Source organism: Panulirus ornatus, chromosome 19 (assembly GCF_036320965.1).
Source record: "Panulirus ornatus isolate Po-2019 chromosome 19, ASM3632096v1, whole genome shotgun sequence".
Taxonomy (NCBI): domain Eukaryota; kingdom Metazoa; phylum Arthropoda; class Malacostraca; order Decapoda; family Palinuridae; genus Panulirus; species Panulirus ornatus.
Window position 1 is genome coordinate 7353837 of NC_092242.1, and position 12894 is coordinate 7366730.

General features: G+C 41.6%; 1 protein-coding gene across 1 annotated transcript in view; it reads right to left on the reverse strand.

The window, feature by feature from the left end:
* LOC139755364 (uncharacterized) overlaps positions 1-12894 on the reverse strand; it is a 95874-nt gene that overhangs the window by 7078 nt on the left and 75902 nt on the right. The window contains exons 20-22 of the mRNA XM_071673549.1: positions 11510-11711; positions 10337-10520; positions 7203-7365 (exon numbers count right to left, since the gene is read on the reverse strand). Coding sequence (XP_071529650.1) covers positions 7203-7365; positions 10337-10520; positions 11510-11711 — 549 coding nt within the window. The remainder of the gene's footprint in view (positions 1-7202; positions 7366-10336; positions 10521-11509; positions 11712-12894) is intronic.

Sequence of the window (12894 nt, forward strand, 5' to 3'; positions counted from 1 at the left end):
ACTTCCCAAGCTCTCTCATCCCCAACAGACTTCATACTTGCCCCTCTTTCCAAAACTCTTGCATTTACCTCCCTAACAACCCCATCCATAAACAAATTAAACCCTGAATCATACATACATTAAATAACCTTCCCAACCAGTCAACAATACAGTCACCCCCTTTTTTAATATATTCCACTGCAATACCATCCAAACCTGCTGCCTTGCTGGCTTTCATCTTCCGCAAAGCTTTTACTACCTCTTCTCTGTTTACCAAATCATTTTCCCTAACCCTCTCACTTTGTACACCACCTCGACCAAAACACCCTAAATCTGCCACTCTATCATCAAACACATTCAACAAATCTTCAAAGTACTCACTCCACCTCCTTCTCACATCACCAATACTTGTTATCACCTCCCCATTAGCCCCCTTCCTTGAAGTTCCCATTTGCTCCCTTGTCTTACGCACTTTATTTACCTCCTTCCAAAACATCTTTTTATTCTCCCTAAAATTTAATGATACTCTCTCACCCCAACTCTCATTTGCCCTCTTTTTCACATCTTGCACCTTTCTCTTGACCTCCTGCCTCTTTCTTTTATACATCTCCCATTCATTTGCATTTTTTCCCTGCAAAAATCTTCCAAATGCCTCTCTCTTCTCTTTCACTAATAATCTTAATTCTTCATCCCACCACTCACTACCCTTTCTAATCAACCCACCTCCCACGCTTCTCATGCCACAAGCATCTTTTGCGCAAGCCATCACTGCTTCCCTAAATACATCCCATTCCTTCCCCACTCCCCTTACCTCCTTTGTTCTCACCTTTTTCCATTCTGTACTCAGTCCCTCCTGGTACTTTCTCACACAAGTCTCCTTCCCAAGCTCACTTACTCTCACCACTCTCTTTACCTCAACGTTCTCTCTTCTTTTCTGAAAACCCCTACAAATCTTCACCTTCGCCTCCACAAGATCATGATCAGACATCCCTCCAGTTGCACCTCTCAGCTCATTAACATCCAAAAGTCTCTCTTTCGTACGCCTATCAATTAACATGTAATCCAATAACGCTCTCTGGCCATCTCTCCTACTTACATACGTATACTTATGTATATCTTGCTTTTTAAACCAGGTATTCCCAATCACCAGCACATAAATCTACAAGCTCTTCACCATTTCCATTTACAACAATGAACACCCCATGTATACCAATTATTCCCTCAACTTCCACATTATTCACCTTTGCATTTAAATCACCCATCACTATAACCCGGTCGTGTGCATCAAAACCACTAACACACTCATTCAGCTGCTCCCAAAACACTTGCCTCTCATGATCTTTCTTCTCATGCCCAGGTGCATATGCACCAATAATCACCCATCTTTCTCCATCAACTTTCAGTTTTGCCCATATCAATCTAGAATTTACTTTCTTACACTCTTATCACATACTCCCACAACTCCTGTTTCAGGAGTAGTGCTACTCCTTCCCTTGCTCTTGTCCTCTCACTAACCCCTGACTTTACTCCCAAGACATTCCCAAACCACTCTTCCCCTTTAACCTTGAGCTTCATTTCACTCAGAGCCAAAACATCCAGGTTCCTTTCCTCAAACATACTACCTATCTCTCCTTTTTTCTCATCTTGGTTACATCCACACACATTTAGACACCCCCAATCTGAGCCTTCGAGGAGGATGAGCACTCCCCACGTGACTCCTTCTTCTGTTTCCCCTTTTAGAAAGTTAGATACAAGGAGGGGAGGGTTTCTGGCCCCCCACTCCCGTCCCCTTTAGTCGCCTTCTACGACACGTGAGGAATGCGTGGGAAGTATTCTTTCTCCCCTATCCCCAGGGATATATGTGGTAATTATGGTTCTGGTTAAAGCATATATGAAGGTTAATAGAGATAACATGTGGTGTAGTAGGAAAACCAATAAAAGCAATAATAATTTTTTCTGAGACAGTAAGATATGTGTATGAGCAGGAAGGGAGGAGGATGTGTGGTTACAGGTGATGGTGGGTCTGTGACAATACCATGGCTGTTCATGGATGGGATCATGACAAAGAGAAATGAAATGGTCTTGGAGACAGGAGTAGTTCTGCAGTATGTTAAGGGTGGTGGGCATAGAACGTGAGTCAGTTGTTTGCTGAGGACATGGCGATGGTGGCAGACTCGAGAAACTGCAGAGTTTGGAAGCATGTATACATATGGAGGAAGTAGAGAGTTAATGTGAATTAAAGTAAGGACATCAGGTGCAAAAGGGAGAGAGACACAGGTAAGCTGAAGAGTGGTTTTCAACTGAGAGAACCTTGATGACCTGGATAGGTTAATAGACAGAACTATGAGAGATGAAATGAAATAGGGAGGGTGAAGGGAAAATGTCTTGGATGCACTGAGAAAGATGGGTGAATATGATGGTATAGTAGTTCCAACAGTGCTGCACCTGCACAAGTCATAGGCTTTGAATACAAATTGGTCTATAGGGGTTGATGGGCTGAATGAGGGCATGTGAAGTGGTAAAACCTGAGTAAGGTCTGTGGAGTGGTTGGCTGTGGATATATGCCTCTACTTTTGGTGCTTATACATAACAGAGTGGATGTAAGCAATTGATGCCATTCATCATCTTTTCTTGACACTAACTCACTATGCTGGACTGGTTCAGTCATCCATTCCTGACATTACCAAGCTAAGGTGATAAAAGCAAGCATGTATAAAAATTACCAAATATGAATAAAAAAAATCAAAGTAAACATGTGGCAAATCATCTTGCCTATACGGAACCTACCAATTGCCAGCCAGGAAAAGGCACAGCATGAAAACCATAGGCCATCAATGGATTGGAATGGTTCTGCCACATCTCACCAAGGTTCATCTGATCTGGCACCTCTGTCTTTTGCTGAGCAGCCTCACGATGGGTATGGTGCAACTGGACCAGAAGATGCCACACTCTGAAGAGCCAAATTAAAGACTGAGATGAAATTCTCTCTTAAGAAATCTAGTTTGCACTTTGGTAGACATTCTGGTTTCAGCCATAGTGACTTCACTCATAAGTTATTCTGAGAGCATAAAAGATGACATAAATATCTGTGAGGTACTGAATGACATATTCAATAATGTTTTTACACCAGTAACATGATATGTGGAGGAGGTATGGCATGCACTGATACTGCTAGAAAAGGCATTGGTAGATGACTAAAGAACCTTGACCCACATAAAGTTCATGTTCTGAGAACATTTCTCCATATGCGCTCTAATAGGCAGAGGAAACTATGAATTCTAAACGTAAAAAAGTTGTATGATACAGGATAAAGTTCAAGAGATGGGGTTCCCTTAGGTGTAGAATTTCTTTCCCATGCTGATACAAACTTGTAATTAATGATACCATATACTTGATGTTTTACAGCCTGTGAATGGTGATGTTAACCTGACAAAGTATAAGTAAACAATAACAGGTTTTTATTTTATTTATTTTATTATATTTTGTCTCCCCCCATCATGCACACTAGGTAGCGCTAGGAAAAGACAACAAAGGCCACATTCGTTCACACTCAGTCTCTAGCTGCCGTGTATAATGCACTGACACCACAGCTCCCTTTTCACATCCAGGCCCCACAAAACTTTTCATGGTTTACCCCAGACACTTCACATGCCTTGGTTTAATACATTGACAGCATGTCGACCCCGGTATACCACATCGTTCCAATTCACTCTATTCCTTGCACACCTTTCACCCTCCTGCATGTTCAGGCCCCGATCGCTCAAAATCTTGTTCACTCCATCTTTCCACCTCCAATTTGGTCTCCCACTTCTCCTCATTCCCTCCACCTCTGACACATATATCCTCTTGGTCAATCTTTCATCACTCATTCTCTCCATGTGACCAAACCATTTCAAAACACCCTCTTCTGCTCTCTTAACCACACTCTTTTTATTACCACACATCTCTCTTACCCTTTCATTACTTACTCAATCAAACCACCTCACACCACATATTGTCCTCAAACATCTCATTTCAAACACATCCACCCTCCACACAACTCTATCTACAGCCCACGCCTCGCAACCATATAACATTGATGGAACCACTATTCCTTCAAACATACCCATTTTTGCTATCCGAGATAATGTTCTTGCCTTCCACACATTCTTTAAGGCTCCCAGGATTTTCGCCCCCTCCCTCACCCTCTGACTCACTTCCGCTTCCATGGTTTAATCCACTGCCAAATCCACTCCCAGATATCTAAAACACTTCACTTCCTCCAGTTTTTCTCCATTCAAACTTACCTCCCAATAAACTTGTCCCTCAACCCTACTGTACCTAATAACCTTGCTCTTATTCACATTTACTCTTAACTTTCTTCTTTCACACACTTTACCAAACTCAGTCAACAGCTTCTGCAGTTTCTCACCTGAATCAGCCACCAGCGCTGTATCATCAGCGAACAACAACTGACTCACTTCCCAAGCTCTCTCATCCCCAACAGACTGCATACTTGCCCCTCTCTCCAAAACTCTTGCATTCACCTCCCTAACAACCCCATCCATAAACAAATTAAACCCTGAATCATACATACATTAAATAACCTTACCAACCAGTCAACAATACAGTCACCCCCTTTTTTAATAAATTCCACTGCAATACCATCCAAACCTGCTGCCTTGCTGGCTTTCATCTTCCGCAAAGCTTTTACTACCTCTTCTCTGTTTACCAAATCATTTTCCCTAACCCTCTCACTTTGTACACCACCTCGACCAAAACACCCTAAATCTGCCACTCTATCATCAAACACATTCAACAAATCTTCAAAGTACTCACTCCACCTCCTTCTCACATCACCAATACTTGTTATCACCTCCCCATTAGCCCCCTTCCTTGAAGTTCCCATTTGCTCCCTTGTCTTACGCACTTTATTTACCTCCTTCCAAAACATCTTTTTATTCTCCCTAAAATTTAATGATACTCTCTCACCCCAACTCTCATTTGCCCTCTTTTTCACATCTTGCACCTTTCTCTTGACCTCCTGCCTCTTTCTTTTATACATCTCCCACTCATTTGCATTTTTTCCCTGCAAAAATCTTCCAAATGCCTCTCTCTTCTCTTTCACTAATAATCTTAATTCTTCATCCCACCACTCACTACCCTTTCTAATCAACCCACCTCCCACGCTTCTCATGCCACAAGCATCTTTTGCGCAAGCCATCACTGCTTCCCTAAATACATCCCATTCCTTCCCCACTCCCCTTACCTCCTTTGTTCTCACCTTTTTCCATTCTGTACTCAGTCCCTCCTGGTACTTTCTCACACAAGTCTCCTTCCCAAGCTCACTTACTCTCACCACTCTCTTTACCTCAACGTTCTCTCTTCTTTTCTGAAAACCCCTACAAATCTTCACCTTCGCCTCCACAAGATAATGATCAGACATCCCTCCAGTTGCACCTCTCAGCTCATTAACATCCAAAAGTCTCTCTTTCGTACGCCTATCAATTAACATGTAATCCAATAACGCTCTCTGGCCATCTCTCCTACTTACATACGTATACATATGTATATCTTGCTTTTTAAACCAGGTATTCCCAATCACCAGCACATAAATCTACAAGCTCTTCACCATTTCCATTTACAACAATGAACACCCCATGTATACCAATTATTCCCTCAACTTCCACATTATTCACCTTTGCATTTAAATCACCCATCACTATAACCCATCGTGTGCATCAAAACCACTAACACACTCATTCAGCTGCTCCCAAAACACTTGCCTCTCATGATCTTTCTTCTCATGCCCAGGTGCATATGCACCAATAATCACCCATCTTTCTCCATCAACTTTCAGTTTTGCCCATATCAATCTAGAATTTACTTTCTTACACTCTTATCACATACTCCCACAACTCCTGTTTCAGGAGTAGTGCTACTCCTTCCCTTGCTCTTGTCCTCTCACTAACCCCTGACTTTACTCCCAAGACATTCCCAAACCACTCTTCCCCTTTACCCTTGAGCTTCGTTTCACTCAGAGCCAAAACATCCAGGTTCCTTTCCTCAAACATACTACCTATCTCTCCTTTTTTCTCATCTTGGTTACATCCACACACATTTAGACACCCCCAATCTGAGCCTTCGAGGAGGATGAGCACTCCCCACGTGACTCCTTCTTCTGTTTCCCCTTTTAGAAAGTTAGATACAAGGAGGGGAGGGTTTCTGGCCCCCCACTCCCGTCCCCTTTAGTTGCCTTCTACGACACGTGAGGAATGCGTGGGAAGTATTCTTTCTCCCCTATCCCCAGGGATATATGTGGTAATTATGGTTCTGGTTAAAGCATATATGAAGGTTAATAGAGATAACTTGTGGTGTAGTAGGAAAACCAATAAAAGCAATAATAATTTTTTCTGAGACAGTAAGATATGTGTATGAGCAGGAAGGGAGGAGGATGTGTGGTTACAGGTGATGGTGGGTCTGTGACAATACCATGGCTGTTCATGGATGGGATCATGACAAAGAGAAATGAAATGGTCTTGGAGACAGGAGTAGTTCTGCAGTATGTTAAGGGTGGTGGGCATAGAACGTGAGTCAGTTGTTTGCTGAGGACATGGCGATGGTGGCAGACTCGAGAAACTGCAGAGTTTGGAAGCATGTATACATATGGAGGAAGTAGAGAGTTAATGTGAATTAAAGTAAGGACATCAGGTGCAAAAGGGAGAGAGACACAGGTAAGCTGAAGAGTGGTTTTCAACTGAGAGAACCTTGATGACCTGGATAGGTTAATAGACAGAACTATGAGAGATGAAATGAAATAGGGAGGGTGAAGGGAAAATGTCTTGGATGCACTGAGAAAGATGGGTGAATATGATGGTATAGTAGTTCCAACAGTGCTGCACCTGCACAAGTCATAGGCTTTGAATACAAATTGGTCTATAGGGGTTGATGGGCTGAATGAGGGCATGTGAAGTGGTAAAACCTGAGTAAGGTCTGTGGAGTGGTTGGCTGTGGATATATGCCTCTACTTTTGGTGCTTATACATAACAGAGTGGATGTAAGCAATTGATGCCATTCATCATCTTTTCTTGACACTAACTCACTATGCTGGACTGGTTCAGTCATCCATTCCTGACATTACCAAGCTAAGGTGATAAAAGCAAGCATGTATAAAAATTACCAAATATGAATAAAAAAAATCAAAGTAAACATGTGGCAAATCATCTTGCCTATACGGAACCTACCAATTGCCAGCCAGGAAAAGGCACAGCATGAAAACCATAGGCCATCAATGGATTGGAATGGTTCTGCCACATCTCACCAAGGTTCATCTGATCTGGCACCTCTGTCTTTTGCTGAGCAGCCTCACGATGGGTATGGTGCAACTGGACCAGAAGATGCCACACTCTGAAGAGCCAAATTAAAGACTGAGATGAAATTCTCTCTTAAGAAATCTAGTTTGCACTTTGGCAGACATTCTGGTTTCAGCCATAGTGACTTCACTCATAAGTTATTCTGAGAGCATAAAAGATGACATAAATATCTGTGAGGAACTGAATGACATATTCAATAATGTTTTTACACCAGTAACATGATATGTGGAGGAGGTATGGCATGCACTGATACTGCTAGAAAAGGCATCGGTAGATGACTAAAGAACCTTGACCCATATAAAGTTCATGTTCTGAGAACATTTCTCCATATGCGCTCTAATAGGCAGAGGAAACTATGAATTCTAAACGTAAAAAAGTTGTATGATACAGGATAAAGTTCAAGAGATGGGGTTCCCTTAGGTGTAGAATTTCTTTCCCATGCTGATACAAACTTGTAATTAATGATACCATATACTTGATGTTTTACAGCCTGTGAATGGTGATGTTAACCTGACAAAGTATAAGTAAACAATAACAGGTTTTTATTTTATTTATTTTATTATATTTTGTCTCCCCCCATCATGCACACTAGGTAGCGCTAGGAAAAGACAACAAAGGCCACATTCGTTCACACTCAGTCTCTAGCTGCCATGTATAATGCACTGACACCACACCTCCCTTTTCACATCCAGGCCCCACAAAAACTTTTCATGGTTTACCCCAGACACTTCACATGCCTTGGTTTAATACATTGACAGCACGTCGACCCCGGTATACCACATCGTTCCAATTCACTCTATTCCTTGCACACCTTTCACCCTCCTGCATGTTCAGGCCCCGATCGCTCAAAATCTTTTTCACTCCATCTTTCCACCTCCAATTTGGTCTCCCACTTCTCCTCATTCCCTCCACCTCTGACACATATATCCTCTTGGTCAATCTTTCATCACTCATTCTCTCCATGTGACCAAACCATTTCAAAACACCCTCTTCTGCTCTCTTAACCACACTCTTTTTATTACCACACATCTCTCTTACCCTTTCATTACTTACTCAATCAAACCACCTCACACCACATATTGTCCTCAAACATCTCATTTCAAACACATCCACCCTCCACACAACTCTATCTACAGCCCACGCCTCGCAACCATATAACATTGATGGAACCACTATTCCTTCAAACATACCCATTTTTGCTATCCGAGATAATGTTCTTGCCTTCCACACATTCTTTAAGGCTCCCAGGATTTTCGCCCCCTCCCTCACCCTCTGACTCACTTCCGCTTCCATGGTTTAATCCACTGCCAAATCCACTCCCAGATATCTAAAACACTTCACTTCCTCCAGTTTTTCTCCATTCAAACTTACCTCCCAATAAACTTGTCCCTCAACCCTACTGTACCTAATAACCTTGCTCTTATTCACATTTACTCTTAACTTTCTTCTTTCACACACTTTACCAAACTCAGTCAACAGCTTCTGCAGTTTCTCACCCGAATCAGCCTCCCGCGCTGTATCATCAGCGAACAACAACTGACTCACTTCCCAAGCTCTCTCATCCACAACAGACTGCATACTTGCCCCTCTCTCCAAAACTCTTGCATTCACCTCCCTAACAACCCCATCCATAAACAAATTAAACAACCATGGAGACATCACGCACCCCTGCCGCAAACCGACATTCAATGAGAACCAATCACTTTCCTCTCTTCCCACTTGCACACATGCCTTACATCCTTGATAAAATCTTTTCACTGCTTCTACCAACTTGCCTCCTACACCATATATTCTTAATACCTTCTACAGAGCATCTCTATCAACTCTATCACATGCCTTTTCCAGATCCATAAATGCTACATACAAATCCATTTGCTTTTCTAAGTATTTCTCACATACATTCTTCAAAGCAAACACCTGATCCACACATCCTCTACCACTTCTGAAACCACACTGCTCTTCCCCAATCTGATGCTCTGTGCATGCCTTCACCCTCTCAATCAATACCCTCCCATATAATTTACCAGGAATACTCAACAAACTTATACCTCTGTAATCTGAGCACTCACTTTTATCCCCTTTGCCTTTGTACAATGGCACTATGCATGCATTCCACCACGAGTCATACATACATTAAATATCCTTACCAGCCAGTCAACATCACAGTCACCCTCTTTTTTAATAAATTCCACTGCAATACCATCCAAACCCGCTGCCTTGCCGGCTTTCATCTTCCGCAAAAATTTTACCAAATCATTCTCCTTAACCCTCTAACTTCACACACCATCTCGTCCAAAACACCCTATATCTGCCACTCTATCATCTAACACATTTAACAAATCTTCAAAATACTCACTCCATCTCCTTCTCACATCACCACTACTTGTTGTCACCTCCCTATTAGCCCCCTTCACCCATGTTCCCATTTGTTCTCTTGTCTTAGGCACTTTATTTACCTCCTTCCAAAACATCTTTTTATTCTCCCTAAAATATAATGATACTCTCTCACCCCAACTCTCATTTGCCCTCTTTTTCACCTCTTGCCTCTTGTCTCTTTCTTTTATACATCTCCCTGTCATTTGCATTATTTCCCTGCAAAACTCGTCCAAAAGCCTCTCTCTTCTCTTTCACTAATAATCTTGCTTCTCCATCCCACCACTCACTACCCTTTCTAATTGTTTATGTTCCAATACACCATCAAACCTTTCCTGAGTAAGGAATTTTCCTCTCTAGAGTGTTTAGCTATAATGCAAAAGGTAAAGTGGCATTATAAGCTAGTCCAAGAAACTCATAGCTGTACAGAAAAGCAAAACAAAAAAGGTTTTGTGTAAATGTAGTTGATATTGTACATAAATGTCATGATAACCGTACAAAGTTTTGAATGAACTATAATTCTCCACTGCATTGCATATTGCACATATGATACACAGAGATGGCACTGAAGTAATATGCTTCACAACCTACCATTCTTTTCAGTCAGCTTATTTTGTTACATTAATACTTACTGATAAGGAGAAAAGGTATAGGATATGCATTGGAAGTGCTCACTAAGATACTGAGCAAGAGTCAGCAAGAGCGGTTTTCGTGGAACACTGTGACAGTAATGTCTCTTGGTCTTCTTAAGCTCTGTTACAAGCACACCAAGCACCTCTGCCTCATCTATCTTCATTTCTTGCCCTCTCTTTGACTCTGTTTATCGAATTGGTCACATCAGTAAAGTGGTCATGAAAAATGTTTTTCCACATACATCAAAATTACAATCAGAGTTACCTTTGCCTGGTAAATGACAATATATGAAAAGGGATGGAGTGAAGGAGATTTTGTGTGATCGGGGCCTGAACATGCAGGAGGGTGAAAGGAGGGCAAGGAATAGAGTGAATTGGATTGATGTGGTGTACTGGGGTTGACGTGCTGTCAGTGGATTGAATCAGGGCATGTGAAGCGTCTGGGGTAAACCATGGAAAGCTCTGTAGGTATGTATATTTGCGTGTGTGGACGTACGTATATACATGTGTATGGGGGTGGGTTGGGCCATATCTTTCGTCTGTTTCCTTGCGCTACCTCGCAAACGCGGGAGACAGCAAGAAAAAGAAAAAAAAGAAAAAAGAAAAAAAAAAGCTAATTCTAGAGAAGAGTATGGAAATATGCAAAAAATATGAAGTTGACAATATGGCATCAAAAGAGGGAGAAAAAAAATTCTGAAGGGTGCAGAAATCTGCAAGGACTGTAAATTGTGGTTGTCAACCTATAAGAGCTACCCTGCACTATAATGGGAAAAAGTGAACATGACAAAGATAGAAAAGAGAATCTTTTCAATACATGACTGCCTATCTTATCCAAGCACAATAGCACCAGGAACATATGACCAATGGTTTACCTTGCACACATACAGTCTAAAGATGTCATGCACAGTTAACTCAAACCAGTTTGTCATCCATACCCACAGCAACCTCACTAATATGGGAAGCTTTCTGAATGAAGGATTGAGGCAATGATGAAAATTATTAGGGCTACAGACGCTTTAAATAAAGTTATGATAGAAATAGTTTGTGACAGGGTGTTCTGGCACAATACCTGCCAGGACTGATGGCAGGATTATTATACTGTTGCTGGAGATATTCTAACTTAAACTGAAATATCATTCAAGACAACCACAAACATAACAACATGATACTTGCCAGGATCAATGGTTTGATTAATTTCGCTGCTGCCAAAAAGAGATTTCAACTTGAAATAAAATGGAGGTCGTCTTCTAGTCTTAATGCCACAATGCTGGTTGTGTTCCAAAGCTGCTTGGTAACTGTTATATAACTGCTGGAATCTGCTCTGACAACAATCCGCATCTCGTTTGTATCCACTAGCATTCATAAACATGCTAACCTGTGGTAAAATAATAATAAAAAAATAACCTTTGAGCAAAGATACGGTTCAGTCTTTAAGAAAAATTTTAACTAAAGAGACTTTTTTGTAAATGTAATTGGAGTATACTGCAACTTCTTACACTTTAAACTGACAAGCGGTGAACAATTTGGAAAGTTAGGACAACCAAAAATACATAATATATACCTCATCAAATAAATAAATGTCATCCCTGAATCTCACAATGTTACTATTTAAAGGCACCAAACTGAAATTCTACATGGAGTTACTTCAAGCCCTATCAGAAATCTGGCGCACTTCAACTTTATCAGTTTACAAACCTTCAATGTGCCACATGAAAAAATGGGGAGCAGGGGGAGTTAATGCTTATCAAAGCAGCTAAAACTTGCAAACTTTCAGAAAAAATCTATCATGTAATATTCTTTTGTAACTGATGTGCAAGCTATGTACTCATGCCTAAATGATGCTGTCATCCAATACTGTAAGGGTGGTAACCATCAACTTGTGTCCTGCCAAGGATGTATGCTCGACTTGGCCAGCCATAAGACTAAGAGGATACATCTTGACTGCCATCCAAGGTTAATGAGAGAGAGAGAGAGAGAGAGAGAGAGAGAGAGAGAGAGAGAGAGAGAGAGAGAGAGAGAGAGAGAGAGAGAGAGACAGAGACAGAGAGAGACAGAGACAGAGAGAGACAGAGACAGACAGACAGAGACAGAGAGACAGACAGACAGAGACAGACAGACAGAGACAGACAGACAGACAAACAGAGACAGACAGACAGACAGACAGACAGACAGAGACAGACAGACAGAGACAGACAGACAGAGATAGACAGACAGACAGACAGAGACAGACAGACAAACAGACAAAGACAGACAGCCAGACAGACAGACAGACAGACAGAGACAGACAGAGCACTTCCTCCAATTTCCCTACATTCAAAACCACACTGCATGCAAACTGTGCTTCTACCTTGCTGAACCTTATTACTTTACTTCTATTCCCATTTAATCTCAACTTCTTCCTTTCACACACTCTTTCAGACTCAGTCACCAACTTCTGCCATTTCTCACTTGAATCTGCCACCAATGCTGTTTTAACAGCAAACAACTGACTCACTTCCCATCCATAAACAAATTATACAGCCAAGGTGATATTGCAAACCCCTGCTACAGACCAACTT